At 39.3% G+C, this 20,074-nt stretch overlaps 1 protein-coding gene and 1 pseudogene across 2 annotated transcripts in view; one reads left to right on the top strand and one right to left on the bottom strand.

The window, feature by feature from the left end:
- Positions 1-1,784: 1,784 nt before the first annotated feature.
- On the top strand, positions 1,785-6,586 carry LOC309368819 (craniofacial development protein 2 pseudogene; annotated as a pseudogene). Its single transcript, XR_014173461.1, has 3 exons — positions 1,785-3,386; positions 4,366-4,472; positions 6,507-6,586. The product of XR_014173461.1 is annotated as a craniofacial development protein 2 pseudogene (transcript).
- A 1,899-nt stretch (positions 6,587-8,485) lies between these two features.
- Positions 8,486-20,074, bottom strand: part of CD47 (CD47 molecule) — a 44,555-nt gene continuing 32,966 nt past the window's right edge. The window contains exons 9-10 of the mRNA XM_081908547.1: positions 15,774-15,802; positions 8,486-12,166 (exon numbers count right to left, since the gene is read on the bottom strand). Coding sequence (XP_081764673.1) covers positions 12,094-12,166; positions 15,774-15,802 — 102 coding nt within the window. The 3' untranslated portion in view covers positions 8,486-12,093. The remainder of the gene's footprint in view (positions 12,167-15,773; positions 15,803-20,074) is intronic.

The following is a 20,074-nucleotide window of genomic DNA, read 5'->3' as shown; positions in this document are numbered from 1 at the left end:
GTTCTGCTGTCTTACAGATGCAGTTTCTATGGAAGATTCAGTGCTTTCAAAATTCAAACTTGGTTTATTTTAGTAACAATACTGATGAAAATGTTCTCTGCTTTTCCACAGTTTTGATATATCACTGCATGTAATAAAATTGTGCTTAATTGAGTACCAAGGGATGTGACCTCAATGATCCCTTACAGCAACGTTGGGTGGGCCATGTGAGAATGGTGGTTACACACAAAGGCAATACCAGTTTAATATATTACGGTTTTGAAACTGACACCTCCAGAAAGAAGGCTTTCATGCTTTTAGCATAATCTTCAAGTATACGATTATTATTTTTTTCCTTTGGGGAAATGAAGAAGAGCAGCAGAATTCCAAATGGATTTGAACATTACCTGCTGAGGCACACACAAGTTCTGATGAGGCAGGCATTTAAACTATGAACACTCTTTAATTTCTTTCATTAAGAATAAATGAAGTGTACATCTTGCAAAACATGGTTCCCAAGTCATCTCTATCAAAAGGGGCTTTTTTAAAAAAATGAAATCACTTTCCTTGTTTACTCAAAAGTCTATTTGATCATTTATGTAATACCTCTAAAAATGAAACTCTATAATTTGCCCCCGTTTTTCTAACTACAGCTAGTATCTGATTCAACCAATGCTGGGCAGGTTTGATTTATTAAATTGTTGCCGGTATTTTCCTCCTTTTAAATAGATGTGATTGGATCAGGCTTCCTCAGACTCAGCCCTCCAGATGTTTTTGGCCTACAACTTCCATGATCCCTAGCTAGCAGGACCAGTGGTCAGGGATGATGGGATTGTAGTCTCAAAACATCTGGAGGGCCGAGGTTGAGGAAGCCTGGCTTGGATCCTATGCTGCCCCTCTATTTACAGAAGGGGAAGTGATTTCCATCAAGTGTCTTGCCCATCACCATTCACAAGGGGCACTTGAACCCCAGCAACAGATTTTGGGGGACACGGAACTGCAAAGGAAAAGGTAAAAGCGAGGCAAGAAATGCCTGTTCCCTTCACAGAAGGATATTTAGTTGTACCTTCCTATACCTGGTATAGTACGTATGTCGTACCATTGTAAAAAAACGTGCTAAGAGCCTTTCAAGGCTGAAGATGACAGAGGTTGTATTCATGTGGCAGCTTATTTAGTTTTCCTGAAGTTTCCCTGTTCATTTCTGCATTGAGTTTTCACACAACATAAAAGCCACTTGAGCAAATATATAGTGCAAGTTTAGTGCTCATTTCCATGTTATCTGCAAGAGGATTTTTTTTTCTGGAAACAAGTAACATGGAAATGAGTACTAAACTTGTGCCATATTTGACTATATTCCCAGCAGCGGCTTTTGTATTGCACAGAAGTCAAATACAATACAGAAATTAACAGATAAGGAAGCGTTGGGAAAACAAAATTAATTGCATGCCAAAGCCCAGAGACCCAGTTGCTCCCTGTGTAATGAAATAAGCAGACCAGGCAGCAGCATATAGTGTTACGGGGGTTCAATACAGTACAACTTTGTTGGTTACAGATGTGGTTTGGCGTAGGCGTTGGGTGAAGCCATTTATTTAACTCCAGCCTGTCTGTTGGGAGTCTGCCTAAGGGTCAACCACATCATGGGCGAGGAGCTATTGTGGCAAGGCCCCCTAAATAATAATAATAATTTATTATTTATACCCCGCCCATCTGGCTGGGCCTCCCCAGCATACAGAAAGCATACAGTTATATCATTGGGCCTTATATATATTGTTGTGCCTCACTTTACCTTATAGTGCCAAAAGTGCCTAATTCTAAAAAGCAAAATGCTGTGCCTTTCTCTTAGCCTTATTGCTATATTAGCAGAAAACATAAATGCATTTAGCTGTGTTTGCAGTTTGTAAGGAAGACATCCATCATAGCCATGGGACGGTCATCATAACCCAATGTTCAGTGAAACAGGATGTCCAAGTTGGGTGCTTTCCACATAGTACACAGGATGTCTGATAACCGGAGGCGGTTTTGGGGCTTTGTCTGCCCATTGAGGATTTTTGCTTTGCTTGCTGATAACAGTATATGAGTAATTACTAAAATAATGAGCAATTATATGGAAAGCAGAAGTAATCTTTATATGAACATAGGAGGATATAGGAAGGGAGGTGTCCAAGCTTATTGGTTTAATTTTGCTGCAGTTTATGAATACGTACTCCTTCATGGATCACTGCCTTGCCGTGGCAAAGGGGCTTGAATAACTCAGAGAAGCTATGAGCTATGCCGTGCAGGGCCACCCAATATGGACAGGTCATAGTGGAGAGTTTTGACCAAACGTGATCCACCTGGAGCAGGAACCGGCAAGCCACTCCAGTATCCCTGCCAAGAAAACTCCATGGACAAAGACAAAAGGCATATAAAAGTTATGATGCTGGAAGATGAGCCCTCAGGTCGGAAGGCGTCCAACATGCTACTGAGGAAGAGCGGAGGACAAGTACAAGTAGATTCAGAGCTGATGAAGTGGCTAGGCCAAAGCCGAAAGGACGCTCAGTTGTGGATATGCCTGGAAGCGAAAGAAAAGTCCAATGCTGTAAAGAAAAATATTGCATAGGAACCTGGAATGTAAGAACCATGAACCTGGGTAAGTTGGATGTGGTCAAAAATGAGATGGCAAGAATAAATATTGACATCCTGGGCATCAGTGAACTAAAATGGATGGGAATGGGCGAATTCAGTTCGGATGACCATCACATCTACTACTGTGGGCAAGAATCCCGTAAAAGAAATGGAGTGGCCCTCATAGTCAACAAAAGAGTGGCAAAAGCTGTACTGGGATGCAATCTCAAAAATGATAGAATGATCTCGATACGAATCCAAGGCAGACCTTTTAACATCACAGTAATCCAAGTTTATGCTCCAACCACTGGTGCTGAAGAAACTGAAATTGACCAATTCTATGAAGACTTACAACACCTTATAGAAATGACACCAAAGAAGAATGTTCTTCTCATTATAGGGGATTGGAATGCTAAAGTAGGGAGTCAAGAGATAAAAGGAACAACTGGCAAGTTTGGCCTTGGAGTTCAAAACGAAGCGGGGCAAAGGATAATAGAGTTCTGCCAAGAGAACAAGCTGGTCATCACAAACACTCTTTTCCAACAACACAAGAAACGACTCTACACATGGACATCACCAGATGGGCAGCATCGAAATCAGATTGATTATATTCTCTGCAGCCAAAGATGGAAAAGCTCTATACAGTCAGCAAAAACAAGACCTGGAGCTGACTGTGGCTCAGATCATCAGCTTCTTATAGCAAAATTCAAGCTTAAACTGAAGAAAGTAGGAAAAACCACTGGACTGGTAAGATACAATCTAAGTCAAATCCCTTATGAATACACCGTGGAAGTGAGGAACAGGTTTAAGGATTTAGATTTGTTTTTTTTTTATAAATATTTATTAAGGTTTTTACAGAAAAGGAAAAAAAACATCCAATAACAATAAACAGTATTACTTTGTTTAACAAAATTTCATATCCTCTTTGAGCTTCCTCACGCCTCCCACTCCCATTTGCATCATTAATGAATTTTGTCCAGCAAATTATCATCTTATTTCCAAATTTTATAACCGCTTATTTAGTTACAATAAAATAGTTCTCCTGCAAATTTGTTTTTCTTAATCTCTCTTGTCATCAATTCCTGATCTATTTTAGTGATGGCCAATTATTTATAACTAAGCATCTTTCTTAACATTCCAATAAATCATAATATTTTTGTAAGTAAATCTTAAATTTCTTCCAATCTTCTTCCATCCTTTCTTCTCCCAAGTCTCGGATTCTGCCAGTCATCTCCGCCAGTTGCATATAGTCCATCAGTTGCATCTGCCATTCTTCCAGTGTGGGTAGATCTTGAGTTTTCCAATTCTTAGCGAGTAGTATCCTTGCTGCTGTTGTCGCATACATAAAGAATGTTCTATCTTTCTTTAGCACCTTCTGGTCGACAATGCCCAGAAGAAAGGCCTCTGGTTTCTTGGTGAAGGTATACTTAAATACCTTTTTCAACTCATTATATATCATTTCCCAGAAGGCCTTCACCTTAGGGCAAGTCCACCAGAGGTGGTAGAATGTTCCTTCATTTTCCTTACATTTCCAGCATTTGTTATCTGACGAATGGTATATTTTAGCACGTTTAACTGGGGTCATGTACCATCTGTATATCATTTTCATTACATTTTCTTTCAAAGCATTACATGCAGTAAAGTTCAGCCCAGTGATCCACAACCTTTCCCAATCCTCAAACATAATATTATGCCCAATATCCTGTGCCCATTTTATCATAGCCGACTTAACCATTTCGTCTTGTGTATTCCATTTCAACAGCAAGTTATACATTCTTGAAGGTTTAAGGATTTAGATTTGGTGGACAGAGTCCCTGAAGAACTATGGATGGAGGCTCGTAACATTATACAGGAGGCAGCAACTAAAACCATCCCTATGAAAAGGAAATGCAAGAAAGCAAAGAGGGTTTCCAATGAGGCCTTACAAATAGCGGGGGAGAGAAGGCAAGCAAAATGCGAGGGAGATAGTGAAAGATACAGGAAATTGAATGCAGATTTCCAAAAAATAGCAAGGAGAGATAAGAAGGCCTTCTTAAACAAGCAATGCAAAGAAATAGAGGAAAACAATAGAATGGAAAAAACCAGAGATCTGTTCAAGAAAATTGGAGATATGAAAGGAACATTTCATACAAAGATTTCCATAATAAAAGACAAAAGTGGAAAGGACCTAACAGAAGCAGAAGTCATCAAGAAGAGGTGGCAAGAATACACAGAGGAACTATACCAGAAAGATATGGATGTCTCGTATACCCCCGGTAGTGTGGTTGCTGACCTTGAGCCAGACATCCTAGAGAGTGAAGTCAAATGGGCCTTAGAAAGCATTGCTAATAACCAGGCCAGTGGAAGTGATGATATTCCAGCTGAACTATTTAAAATTTTAAAAGATGATGCTGTTAAGGTGCTACACTCAATATGCCAGCAAATTTGGAAAACTCAGCAGTGGCCAGAGGATTGGAGAAGATCAGTCTACATCCCAATCACAAAGAAGGGCAGTGCCAAAGAATGCTCCATCTACCGCACAATTGCACTCATTTCACACACTAGCAAGGTTATGCTTAAAATTCTACAAGGCAGGCTTAAGCAGTATGTGGACCGAGAACTCCCAGAAGTGCAAGCTGGATTTAGAAGAGGCAGAGGAACCAGAGACCAAATTGCAAACATGCGCTGGATTATGGAGAAAGCTAGAGAGTTCCAGAAAGACATCTACTTCTGCTTCATTGACTATGCAAAAGCCTTTGACAGTGTTGACCACATCAAACTATGGCAAGTTCTTAAAGAAATGGGAGTGCCTGATCACCTCATCTGTCTCCTGAGAAATCTCTATGTGGGACAAGAAGCTACAGTTAGAACTGGATATGGAACAACTGGTTCAAAATTGGGAAAGGAGTACGGCAAGGCTGTATATTGTCTCCCTGCTTATTTAACTTATATGCAGAATTCATCATGTGAAAGGCTGGGCTGGATGAATCCCAAGACGGAATTAAGATTGCCGGAAGAAATATCAACAACCTCAGATATGCAGATGACACAACCTTGATGGCAGAAAGTGAGGAGGAATTAAAGAACCTTTTAATGAGGGTGAAAGAGGAGAGCACAAAATATGGTCTGAAGCTCAACATCAAAAAAACGAAGATCATGGCCACTGGTCCCATCACCTCCTGGCAAATAGAAGGGGAAGAAATGGAGGCAGTGAGAGATTTTACTTTCTTGGGTTCCATAATCACTGCAGATGGTGACAGCAGTCACGAAATTAAAAGACGCCTGCTCCTTGGGAGAAAGGCGATGGCAAACCTAGACAGCATCTTAAAAAGCAGAGACATCACCTTACCAACAAAGGTCCGTATAGTTAAAGCTATGGTTTCCCCAGTAGTGATGTATGGAAGTGAGAGCTGGACCATAAAGAAGGCTGATCGCCAAAGAATTGATGCTTTTGAATTATGGTGCTGGAGGAGACTCTTGAGAGTCCCATGGACTGCAAGAAGATCAAACGTATCCATTCTTCGGGAAATCAGCCCTGAGTGCTCACTGGAAGGACAGACCGTGAAGCTGAGGCTCCAGTACTTTGGCCACCTCATGAGAAGAGAAGACTCCCTGGAAAATATCCTGATGCTGGGAAAGATGGAGGGCACAAGAAGGGGACGACAGAGGATGCGATGGTTGGACAGTGTTCTTGAAGCTACCAGCATGAGTCTGATCAAACTGCGGGAGGCAGTGAAAGACAGGGGTGCCTGGCGTGCTCTGGTCCATGGGGTCACAAAGAGTCGGACACGACTAAACGACAACAACAATGAATATGTAATGCCTAACGCTATCTGGAAAAAGGTATATAAGCCCAGAGCACAAATGATCAGGGTCCAGTCCTTGGGAGAGAACTCCACTGGACCTATTGCTGTCAGCAATAAATTTTACTTTCTTTTCTCCAGTTGCTGTGTCTGTAGTCTTTGAGCACACCTTAAACATGTATCCAGGTAACCTTCGCAACACTATGACCTACATCAAATAGGGGTACCCCCTGAGGGGTCCCTGCTGGAGTTCTGTGGCCCTAGCTCCCATCTGGGTGTCAAACAGAAGGAACTCCTCACAGATCTCTTTAATGGGATACCCTTAACCAAGGAGGGCAAGCAGAGGCTACAACCTCCCCTCCAGCCAAGACTAAGGCTTACCCAATGCCTAACCTCACAAAGTAGTAGAGGTGGGCAAAAACTAAGTGGCTGGTGCCAATTTGTCAAGTGGAAAAACTCCTGCCCAGCCTTGAACATGGTAGCCAACAATGGCCATAGCAAGGTCTAGCATGAAAGCAGCAGCATTTGGAAAAAGGGGTGGCTTGTGGTCAGGCTAGTTAGTCACTTCCCTGACTCTCAAGATGTATTAAAAATGCGCTGTCAAGTTTATGCTTTTTGAGAATTTTATTGTTTTATTTGGGAGGTTTTTAGCTCTTGATGTTTTTTGTTTTCAGATATGCTGTAAGCCACCCAGAGGGGCTGGAGAAATAATAATAATTTATAGTTTCATTGTTAATTTGTGAAGGGTTTTGTAAACTACTTGGAAACTGTTCTGTTATTAAATGATACATAAATATATGAAATAAATAGATAATTTATTGGATTAACCAAGTCCAATGTATGCTTATGGTAATATGCTAATGCTGCATGCCTGACAGGAAAGTAAAGGCAGAAAATGTAAGCATGTGAAGTGGGAATTCAGAAAATTGCAATATAAGACAGTCAAGTTTAAAACAAGAATGGAGGGAGTGGGAGAAAGAGAAACATCAGCAGAAGGTTAGAAACAGTTTGGGCTGAATTTTTACGAACAAAGCACATCAAGATGTGCTTTATTATTTTGTTGCTCTTGGCAGCAAAGGATTTTTGTGTGTGTTTTTTAAAATCTAGAATTCTAAGGAAGCTTTTGTACTACCAATGCCAAGAGGATGGAGAAGTTCAGGAAACATTCACCTGAGTTTTCTGTGTTGCTTCGGTTACAAGGTCACCTACACTTCACATACCTTATATTTTCCCTTGTAAAACATATAAATTGTTCAGTCTCAAACAACATATTCTGAAGCATGAGGTGAATCAGACTCAATTTTATTTAAAACTGGAATGCTGATGGATCTGCAGCTGTTAAAATGAGGCATTATCTTTGAAATCTCATTTGCCTTCCCTCCTTCATTTTCCTACCAATAAATTATGCCCCACCCAAACAGACCTTCTTGTCACTATATGAACTCCTCAAACCTTGCCTACAAAAACACCAAGATGTCCCAGGCATAATAAAATATTTGCTTTCTATGGAAGCTCTTCTGAATAATTTTTAACCTGAGAAGGGATGTGCCATAAAAGTAACTGCTAAAAGGTATGAATCTGACAAGCATCTGACCTGAAAATAATTTTTCCTTCATAGGTCTTGCTGACGTTTCTCAGGTCAAGTAATTAAAAAGTTAGCCAACTCCCCACCCCATAACACTATAACATGCCTTGAATGGTTAATGTACATTACCAACTTCAATGTCTTAAAATGCACCTCACCATGATTTCTCCACAGCACAGAGAGCATTTTACACTTTGCTAAGTTATTTCCATTATATTTACACTAGCTCCCAGAAATTTAATTATTTAAGCTTTTTTTCTTTGCATGGTTTTAAAGAAATTTCAACATTTAGTGCTAATGTGCTAATTTAGAACATAGCATTGAACTCACCGGCTGAAAACTCTGTCACTGACATTTCTGTTTTAATGTTAATATATTTTCAATAAAATAAAGGGGCATGGTTAAGCATACCGTGAAATACTGAATTAGTAACAATTTGCAACAAACTTTTCAGGGTTAATTTGAAAGAAAAGTAGCCTAGCAGGCCTAAAAATAATTGTTAGCAACTTCGAGAACGCAAGGAGAAAGACCCTCAAAAAATTAAAACACTTTTATTTTAATTATATAGTTGATTTACAAAGCTATGTTCAATAAATAAAAACACACTGTTATGTTTAAAAGACTGAAGATTTTTTCCAAATGGTCAAACAACAAAGATTTGGCTTTATATTTATACAAAAAGAAAAAGGAAACCCCAATCACAAGTATTAAAACAGGCATAACCACTTTGGTTTCTTAAACATCGGGAGAAATAAAGGACTAGTTTAGGAAAACTTTCTCTTCTGAATGACGGCCGTATGAAATTTAAAGCACAGGACCCTCTTGTACATGTTATGACATTCTCAAACGGGCATAATCAGAATCAAAGTCTTTCTGTAAGACGAAGGAATATTTATTTATAGGAAAGAATTTGGCTTTACCCGTTTGTGGGCTACATAAGTTGTTTTTAGTGCTTTTTCAAACAAAATCATATAGTCTTGCAAGGCAAACAGCAGGACTAGACTTCAAATATAGCATGGAATGAATTTGCAGAATTCTCATTTTCTGCATGCTCCAGAAATGAGATGCATCAGCAATGAATCAACTTACTACAATGCTACGGAACACGTGGACGGATCACCAACTAATGGGATATATTGAATTTTGTTTTGCATTCAGGATGGCGGACCTCAAACACATGCACAATAGTATCTTAATTTTTAAAAAGAGAGATCCAAGATCCCAAACCTTAAGATTTAAAGCCAATGTACAAGCTTACCACCTAATCCTGCCATCTTTACATGAATATTTATGATCTTCAAATACCTACCTCAGTTAGGGACAGACATGAGAATGTAGGCCTTTTACCCAGTTTGGTAGTTATCAAACAATAGTACCCAGAAATCTAAGAATAAATTTTGGAAAACCACTGCAGGAATATGAGCATTGAACAACGGTACCAGAGTAATAATAAAAAAAGAAGCAAAGCAAACATTCAAAATCAGAGGCAATCTATGATATTCCTGCTCCCAGGGAGCACAGCCATTTAAAAAATGAGAACCAAACTGCATCAGATCTCTCTAATAAGCCCCTTTATTCAGGCAAATGTTTTGTTCATTAACTGCTGTACTGAATGGGGCAATGAGTGGGGAGTTGGGGAACTTGCATTTAGCATCATCAAGCCTTCAGCTACTCAAGAAGTCTATGCTCTCAGCCTTCATTGTGGTGATGGTTGTTCAGGTAGTAACAATTAGCTAACTAGATTAAAATAAAACATTTTAGCTATGTAGATGTGAAACGCAGTTTTATTTGAGGAGGGAGGGCTATCAGGAGACTGAGCAAAAGTCCCACTGAACATTTTAATAAAGAGTATTTCACGAAATTGACCTGAACTTCCAAAAGGGAAACTCCACAATTTAGGGGCTCAGAACGCTATGTTTCAATACAATTAATCTTGCAGTCCATTTAAAGTGGATAGATTCTTATTGGGAAGGTGCAGAAGAGCACACAATGCTTTTTTAATGCAATTTCCTGAATGGAGTCTACACAGAATATTTTAGTGGGATGGAAACAGGAATACAGTTCCTTAAATCCTCTTGAATGAAGTGGGGATTATTGGTTTGTTTCTGTCCTTTTTATTATGTATTTTGTGTGTTTTTATATTGTAATTATATATTGTGAACTGCCCTTGAGATCTATGGATATAGGCAGTATACAAAATTTAATAAAAATAAATAATAAATCCTGTATATGTAAATAACTGAAAGACGAGATCACAGAAATCATAGTTTCAAAAAAAAATGCAGCTTAATTTGGAATGCTGGCAATCTATAGACCAAAAAAGAACAACTCCTGTTTCTGCGCATAAGTTTCTGGCAACTGCAGGAGATGGAAAAGAAATAGGATTTAATTAGCATAAGTGTTATGGGATGATTCTCAGCCTCATGAACATTAAAGGACTACTACATTCAGCAGTGTAGAAATTGGGATTTGTGCCACGAAAGCTGAACTCGGTCCTTAATTTTAAAGAGCATTTTAATTAAAGAATAGGAAAAAAGAGAAAGTTACTTTGACTACAATACTGATCACCAAAGCACACAAAGAATTACAGTATATACAGCAGGAATACTAACAGGAAGTGTGTGGTTGGGACTTTTGTGATCATCTGTGAGAGTTGGAAACCAGGCTCTTATTTAGAAAAGACTAATGACGATCGTTTTTCAAAAATATTATAATACAAACTATCTGTTCATCTTGTAATGTATCCACTCACATTCACACCACATAGGGTATGAACAGTGCTTAATATAAATAGTTTTCTCATTTGAATATTGTTTCTGTAATTGTCATAGAAAACGTCAAAAAGGTAAGATTGGAATTAGGCAGTTTTTGCACATTGTGCCAAACTGGCTTGGCGTGAACATGACATCACGGCCACTTTACCCTCCTCTGGTCATTCTGCTGCTGGACCACACTGAGCTAAGCCATGTTTTGACTCCCCATGCCATCTAACCCAGGCTCGTGGTTTAACTCTTATCAAAACTAATGATGAGCTGCAAGTAAAGTTTGTTCTTGGTTTGCAGTTTGCCCCGCAGAACTAGACTTCAAGCCTGAGATGGGACAACATGCTAAGCCACACCATGTCTTAGCATGGTGCGCAATGCAGCAACAAAACAACTAGGGAAGAGCAAGGCAACTATCGTCTCCTCCCTGGGAGCCTGCATACGCAGGTCACTGCACTTGGCCACTGTTTCGTGTAATGTGAACCAGGTCAGTGTGTAATAGCAAGATGGAAAAAAATTGCATCGTTTATCATGCAGTACAAAGATTTGTGTAAGTGGTCCCATTGATTTATCTTCTGTGACCCTGCAATAATGTTCAGTCATACCAATGCTAGCTTAAGCTTAACCTCTTCTAAATATAGGGCTGGTACTGGCCATGTTGCAGGCTACCAGGAAAAAAACCATTTGTTTCGTAATATAAATCAGCCTTCACCAACCCAGGACCCCTCCAGATGTTTTGGAATGTGGCTCCTATCAGCGACATCCAGCATGGCTGTGTGGCTGGTGCTGAGGGGGAGTTGTAGTTCAACACACTTGAGGGACAACTAGGTTGGGAAAGGTTGAGCAAATACATTAGCACTGAACAGTTATATGTACAAAAAAGTTTTTTAAAAAGTAAAAAAAGAAAGAGTGAGAACTGCGGACTCATGAGCAACTCTTCTGCTTCCCTTCCTTCAACACTGCTCCCCAGTTTTGAGGCTAGGAGTGCTACTTCATGTAAGAAGTAGCTGCTGTATAGCATCACAAAAATTGGCCCAGGACAGAAAGGCGCTAATGTGCCAAACACTGTTAATGTTGGAAAGTAGTCCTTTCATGAAGTCTCGTCTTTATGAAAAGTGGCAGTTCAACAGTGCAGCACTAAAGAGACACAAAACGGTGAGTAAAAAAAAAAAAAAGAGAGAGAGAGTCCTTTGTATTCTTTCCCTCATCTAACCAAAAAGGAGAGAAATAAAAATAAACTCACGTGCATACACTCATTTCTCTTTTAAACATTACCACAACTCCTGTGACTATAAAGTTACCTCATAAGTCATTACAGCACTTTTCCACACATGCAAAACAACTAATTTCCTGATTTTCTTTTTCTTTGAGTAGTGCATCATCAAGGCCACGGTGTATCAACAAAAGTCTTTCTCCACTTGTTTCCATGTCCATTGCCAGATTGCTTTACTTTGCTGGGAAGGGAAAAATAAACCACAAAATTATTATCTGAAATTTGGTACACTTTAAAAACAAACAGTTAAATCTGATAAATCGAGCGAGTGCCTTCAGAACTTAAGGTAGGTTGCTTGAGATAGGAATAATAGCCATTCACTATATACATTATGAAAGATCAGCATCAATTGGTTTTTGCAGCTATTTTCAGTTCCACAAACCTATTCGAGGAAGTGCAAATGTATTTGAAGTGTAAGACTGAATGCAGAAGGTCCCAAGTTCCACCCTTAGCATCTCCAGTTAAATTGTCATGTGATGCAAAAGATCTTTACAGCACACCCTGGAGAGCCAAACAAATCATGGCTTAGCATGGATGTGTTTGGTCCATCTGGCTCTGACTGCCAGTGGCTCTCCAGGGTGTCCTGTAAAGATCTAGTGTTTTCTAGCTATTCCGTTGTAGCTTGGCAAACATCTTGGGTGGGGTGGCTAAACAAACCAGAGTTAATTATGGCTTGGTGTACTCACAAGCCTTCCTTAACACAAACCAAGTTTCACAAGCCAACAATAAATCATGGCTTGAGGATGTGGTTTGCTGATACCAAACAAACAATATTTAAGGTGGTGGGTTTGGATGGCCAAACTACAGTTTAATAAACCGTAGTTTACTTAACCATGGCTTACTGTTATGTGCAAATGAGATGTCAGTACAAGGCAGGTTTGTATGTCCATGTGGAGAAACAGTGACATGACCAGGTTACGTGAATGAATGATGTTCTGTTATAAAAAGGGTTTGATTTGTAGATAGTTCTGAATGAGACAAAAAGATTGGCAGTTTACTTCTAAAAGAGACCTGGAGCATAAAAGCTGTTCCTCAGTTAGTGTAGCAAGAAAGAGTTATGTTAAAAACAATTAATAAAAGGGGTATCTATATGCCTTGCAAGACTTTCCATGATGTCAGTTGACATTGGAGACCAGCTTCTTAAGACAGGATAGTGGAACCAAAAAGGTCAAACTGTGGCAGATCTTCAGTGGACATTCCATTTGGACTCACTCATTCTTAGTTAAAAATCAACAAGACATTGGGGTGACAGAGCATATTTTTTGTGAACTGTCTTCTGACTGAAGGGAATATAAAGACCAAGTACTGACGAGAGAGTATGAAGAGGACTGTCAAGTCCAGACTGAGTATTTCAGCCTAGCCTACATCAAAGGGTTGCTGTGAAGAAAAAAATGGGGAGGGGGAACCCTTGAGCTCCTTGCAAAAAAGGTAGGATATAAATTGAATAATAATGTCCTCTTATTTTACACTTCAAGTATCCCCATCGAGTCTTTAACACAGTACAAGTGGGGTTTAATGAATTTTACTTACTTTCTCATTGAATCTAGTGTTAAGAAGATGCACAAACAGTTGTAACAAACAGATTAAACACTCATGATTATCTCATTGATGAATGACTAAGACCTAATTACTTGCAAGTTCAGTTGCGGTCCTAGATTAATTAATCTCGATTCCCATGAAATCAAGATTAATACAGAAGCCACTGAACTAAATAGCAAGCCAGAGATTAATGAAGTATGTAAAACATGAACACTTATTTCCCACCCTGCTCAATTCCCTGTGGATTAATAACAAAATTAGGAAAATCAGTATTTTTAGTAAGCATTAGTCTAACAGACTGATCACATCCACTACCAATACCATTTTTTCTGATCACATCCACCACCAATACTATTTTGCCTTTATTTATAAAGGAAGGAAAGTAATTTAAAAAACAGGAATAAAGTGGCAATTCAAAATGTTGCAGTGTGGAGGGGTGTTCATGGTCAGGGTTCCTGACCACCAGCTAAGCAATGTTGCGGGAAACTCTTCCCCCTGACCCTGCGTGTGCCTGGCAACTTTGCCTGTAGGACATTCACAGCCAAGTGGAATCTGCAGCAAACCTTGCACAGTAGAAGGCTCTCATTCAGTTTTCCAGTCAGTCCTACCTTCTTTCAAGATGTTCCAATATACTTTAGCCATTTAACATGTTTTGTACTGATTGGACTGTTTCTGTCTCATTCCCCTCTTCTCCCTTTTCAGGCTCTCTCTCTCTCTCTCTCTCTCTCTCTCTCTCTCTCTCTCTCTTGCAAACCTTGGGACTGCTGATAACCTTCCCTCTTGTGTGAGGGTGTCGTAATTTTGGCTCCACAAGCTCCACACTCAGATAATATGTTTGCCATTAATATATGTTCTATTTGTGAACTGCATTCTTTGCTACAAGGCTGTGAGCCTCTCAAGGGAGGCAAACAGACATCTACAAGTTTTACCCTGGCTCAGTAGCCAGCCATTATTTGTGCCCGCTGCTGACTCCTTCCCTAGTCATCCGCATTTGCCAAAGGGGCTGGGGAAGATGTAGGAGATTTGCTTCATATTGTTATTGGCTTTGGAGAAGGAAGAAGCTCCTTTCTATCACTGTTCTCCGCTGCATTGCATTCTGGGGCTCAGCAGTTGACTGAAATTTTGGGAGGGTGATCTGTGGACTGCAAAGCCCCCTGCCTGATTTAATAAGGGGCCATGGCCATTTGATGCAGCAAATGGATTTATGGAGCCACAGCTGCAAAACTAAAATCTGTAAAGATGCTGGAAATACGGAAGTTTGCCAATGGCTTTAAAGTGACTATAAACCGCCACTATTTGGAGACACCCGCACACACCTTAATTCATAGCTAGAAAAACTGGGCCTCAGGGACTATTTTTGGTGAAATATTCAAGGATTGTTTGTGTCTTACTAGAAAAACTAATAACTAGAACTACTAATGCTTTGAAGTGTGCCTCCTGTTTCATGAAAAAGGGAAAAAACCAAAACAAAGGAAAAATCCCATAGCCCTACTGAAAAGCAAAGCTAATAAATACAGGCAAAACTTACCATCATTCTAACATCACTCCTTTCGCATCTTTGCAAAACCAAGCAAAACGTTAGTAGTTAGAGAAGCAAGGAGTAAACAGCAGTTTAGTAGAAACAGTGTTAAAATATATTGTAATTTAAGACATGCAAGAATTCCATGTAAACAGCAGTTTAAGAGGAACAGTGTTAAAATATATTGTAATTTAAGACATGCAAGAGTTCCATGTAATGGAAAAGAAATTAGAGAGTCTGATGCACAACCAGCCTTTCTCTTGATTCTACATCAGCATTCATTGGGATTTCCCCCAATACCAGTTGGATCAAATGAGGAAATCAGAGACCAAAAGGCAAAAAACAAAAAAAAACCCCCAAGTTTTGCTAAGCACTATCCTAGAAACTTGTGAACCCCATGCAAAAGATAACTCATATCTACTTTTCAGAAGGAACCAATCTTTCATTAAGAAACTAATTCCTTTTGGCAAATGAATTTATAAGATCAAAGTGGTATTTATCGTATATAAAAAAAAGCCATCTGAACTTTGAAAAGGTCCAGATAAACCAAGAATTACAGAGCCATAAACTATTTTCTAATACCCATAAGAGATCTATGAAAAACCAATAATTTAAGGTCAGGAATATTTTTTCATTATCTTGTATACATTTTTATACAGCCCCAAAAGCTAATTTTTGGACTGGAACAAAAACCAAGTCCCTGAATATAGATCAAAATTTCAATTACTACCTACCATTAAGTGGTTCTTCGACAGCTTTCTGTAAAATATTTAAAATATATATGTGTGTATATATATATATATATAAATATAAATGTCTTCATGTCTAGCTTGGATCTCCCAAATTAAATGACTCTAATTGACATATACAATAAATAATGATTCTACAAAACAAATACAAGAAACAGCAGAACATTAATTAGGTTAATGGCAGGCTGTTAGCTCTAGGGCCAGTAATAGCAACATGTAGTCAAGAGCAGAGAGAAAATGTGTCCCACAGGTTGGCTCACAGCCTCATCCCCCCTCCCCAAAACTGCAAGATTGCTAGTCCCTTAGTTCCCAGAGGAGCTGATTTGGACAAGAGAGAAAGAACACATGGAGTGTAGATCCCAGTGCAATGATGAGTGTACACTTAACCCTCCATTTGGAGCCTACTGGAGCAAAGAGGATGTGTTATGAGACCCCAGCCTTAAAAGTAGGCTTTTCTTTCCAAGGCTTCTGAACATTAAGCATTCCTTCTCCCAGTATTTATACAACGGTGTGATATCTACTCATCCTTCCATTCTCAACTTCTTCTGATCATCTGTACCTATGAACTTACACATATGAAGATATGCTCTCATTACAACAGAGCAGACATGTGATAAGACCCAATCAGGAAAAAGCTGTTGGCAAGTCAAGAATTTATTACTATAATATCAGATTGTGACTGCAAAGATGCAGAAATATTTCTGAAATAATAATTCTTCTGAGACTACTATAGTCACTGGTTGGAAGGCCTCAAAATCAGTGATGAGGGTCTTGATAACATAGTGTGGCCTATTTAATAACAAAAGGGGAAAGGATTTGAAGGATCTTATCAGTCAAATTCAACAATTAGGGGCAGGAGAATATGCCTATGTTTAAGACAAAAGTAGGCAAGATAGAAGTCCCAAGAAAGCAAATTGGCCTAATCAATTGCACCCAAAACATTTCAAGGCATTTTTTTTTCAAGAAGGCTACCAGCCAAACAGATTACTTTCATCTATGGATGTAAAATAATCTAATAACATGGTTCAGGATTGAAGAACAGGGATAGGGCTGAGACAAAGCCAAAGGACACTGCATATGAATTAAGGAAATGTTATGTAGCCCTCAGATTCTCCCTCTTGAAAGAAAATAAGTTCCTGTTTAGAAAACATTAAACGGTCCTGTTTAACAAAAACAGATATTGAAAATCATCAAAGGCCAGTTAAAGTTATTGAGCTCTATACAGCTGTTGTTGAATTAAAATATTTCTAAAACAAGAACAGATGGTTTTGCTACTAAATATCATAATATTTTCTTGAAATGCATTGTCATATTTTCTTCTGGAGGCATTAAATGCAGATATGCAAGAACAAACCTTTCCAAAAACATAGGCTTCTTTATCCTTAAGAAAGGATAAAGATGCTTCTGGAGTCAAATCTTACCAACCCATCACCCTTTTAAAACAAGAGTTTAAAATCTGGGCAACACAATCATTGGGAAGTATACTGCAGAAGATCAGTTAAGTTTTATTTAAGGAAAACATAAATTAGAAATGAATATAAGGAATCTTTTGAATACAATTCATGTGATTACTAAATCTAAAAACCATAGAGAGTTATATTTTTTTATGTGGAAAAAGCTTTTGACTATTTAGAATAGGGCTATTTGTACCTGATTCTGGAAAATGCTGATCTGGAAGGGAAATTTTCTACAGGAATATTGACGATATATACTAACTCATATACTTCTGTCTCAGTTAGTGGTGTACGTTCAGCTTACCCTATTTTTAAAATCATTTCCCCCTAACTATTGAGCCTTGAGCCAAAGCATCAGGGTCTAAGCAGGCAGTAGTAGCATTAAGATGGGACAGTAGGATTTTAAAATTAATTCATAAGCAGATGCTGTGGCATTATTTATATATTATTCAAATAACTCTTTTGAGAAGCTACTGAACCCAATTAAGGAATTTAATGTGATTTCTGTTACAAAATTAATTTTACAAACTGGATGGGTTGTTTTAACTTAGATAAGACAACAAACAAAAATTAACAAAATATCTGATTTAATGGAGAGACTTCCCTATTAAGTATTTATGCAAAGTCTGGAAAAGCTAACTAAAGTTAATCATGAAAAACTCATGCATGATGTTTAAACGTATTTTGCAAGAGGAAAAGGTCTGCCCCAGAAATTACAGTAGTCTCAAAGACAGTTTTTATTTTTTGAATATACCACTGCCAGTATCTTCTGAAATAACCATTAACTGGTAAAAAAATACTAATAAATTTTGCCTGGTATGAAGAAGAAGAAAAGAACCCCAGGGTTTCAGGAAAACTTCGTCAGACTTGGAAAATACATTTGAAGTGTACTAAATTTGGCAAGGAGTTGATAAAAGACCAATCAAAGTAGTCAAAGTGTATTATCTGCAGTGGATACAAGGAAAAATTAAGGCCCGGATTGTCACTACTCGCTGCATACGTGTTTCTATCTCTGCTGGTTATATTAAAGGTTGCATTTCCCAACACTTTTTAATTGTTTATGGGGTTTGTTATTGCTGTTTTTTATTGAGAGTTATGCACCTCAGATGATTTTAACCAAAGGGTTATGTATACAGGCATCCCACCACTTATGTGGGGCGTTATGTTCTGGGCCCCCGTGCACATAACTGAAATCGCAAAAAGTGAGGAGCACCCAACTTTTATAGGGAGGGCATGTGGGGTGGGGAGGGAGAGACTCGGGTGCACTGCCGGAAGTGCTGCCTGGAAGTTGCTTGGGGCCACTGCCCAGTGTGCCTTCTCTTGCTTGGGGCTGCTGCTCCCAGCCTTCCCTCCAATCCCTCCCATCGCAGCAAGCGAGCAGCTGAGAGTGACTTCCAGGCAGCAGTACCAAGAGAGGGAAGATGACCCGGGCAGTAGCACCTGAGCAACTTGCAGGCAGCAGCTCCAAGAGAGGGAAGGTGTGCCATTTCAATCATTTTATTTCTTTATTTCACAGCAACCCGTGTAAAAGCGGCCGCGCATGAGTAGGACACGCATGGGGCACGGGGAGAGAGAATGCCTGTACATTTTTTTTAAAAAAGAAATCAATAAACAAACCATGGTTAACATGATTGCCTTGCAGCCAGTCTGAAAACTCCCATTGTAAAAGAAGTGTGGTTAGGGCCTAATGGGACATGGAAAGAGGGTGTGTGGAAGCTTAAGGTGCATTCTTGATCTCCTAGCCAATGGCATAAATGTTAGGTCTGCACTAGGGCATAGGGCAGCTGTCTTATTTGCAACCTGACATATCCAGAACAGTGTGAAGTGCAACCCAGGCAGCTTACATGATAGATCAAAGGCCACCCTGCACAGACGGATTTTACAATTTGCAGGGGAAAGGACTGGATCTCCTCCTTTTAACAGTAGCTGTATGGCTATCAATTTCTCCTACTGCCAGAGGGGGAGAAAATGAAACTTCAAGCAAGGGCTCAGGTCTGACAGATGAAGAAATATTAGAAGCACCTGCCGTTTCACTTTACCTTTCAAGTGTGCTTTCAGGATATATATATATATATCCTGGTTCCATTGCTATAGACCAGAGTAAAAAAAACAATGCAGCCCTAGATGTCAAACATAGCAAAAGTGGTGGTAAATCCATTTATATATTGTACCACTTCAAGCAGCTAACAAAACTGAATGCTTTTCCATGTTCCTCCTCCCCACCTGCTACCCCCAACCATCAGCCAAAAGAACTCACATGTCAGGGAAAAGATTAGTTTAGAATGATTCTCATTAATTTTTATTTGTGCAGGGCTCTTGTTGTTGTTGTTGACAGAAGAGCATTCAATCATATTAGCCCCATCTGCAGTCTAAAGTGGCACAGTGAATAAACAGCTTTACCAACCAATCCGCCGCTCATGAGAAACAGTCTAAGAGCAAACTTCAAGCGCAGCATCTTTTTGCCTTCCAGTCATATTTGAGTGACAGTGCGTCTATATAAGGAAGCAGGGATGAAGGGTAAGAGAACCACACGGTGTCCTGCCAATCCCTCTCTGGGCTGATCTTTCCACATTAGAAAGTAGCCAACACTAGTGTCACAGTTGATAAGGAGCTTGCAGGAGCGGTGAAGCACCCCCCCCCCAAAAAAAAAAGAATAGGGAGGAGGGCTTATTAGCATTGTGCATATGCACAAATCCTCAGCCAAATCAGAACAATTTGGAAAGATCAGAAACTTAGCTGAGCTCAAGTGAGGCCCTCCAAATCACCTTGAGCAGTTTAATGGGCCTCCAGCAAATTTCTCCCCCCCAAGCTGATAAGAAAAGAAAAAA

This window comes from Podarcis melisellensis (assembly GCF_964234715.1).
Source record: "Podarcis melisellensis genome assembly, chromosome: 4".
Classification (NCBI taxonomy): domain Eukaryota; kingdom Metazoa; phylum Chordata; class Lepidosauria; order Squamata; family Lacertidae; genus Podarcis; species Podarcis melisellensis.
The sequence above is the reverse complement of the archived record's forward strand: the minus strand, read 5'-3'. Positions and strand labels throughout refer to the sequence as shown.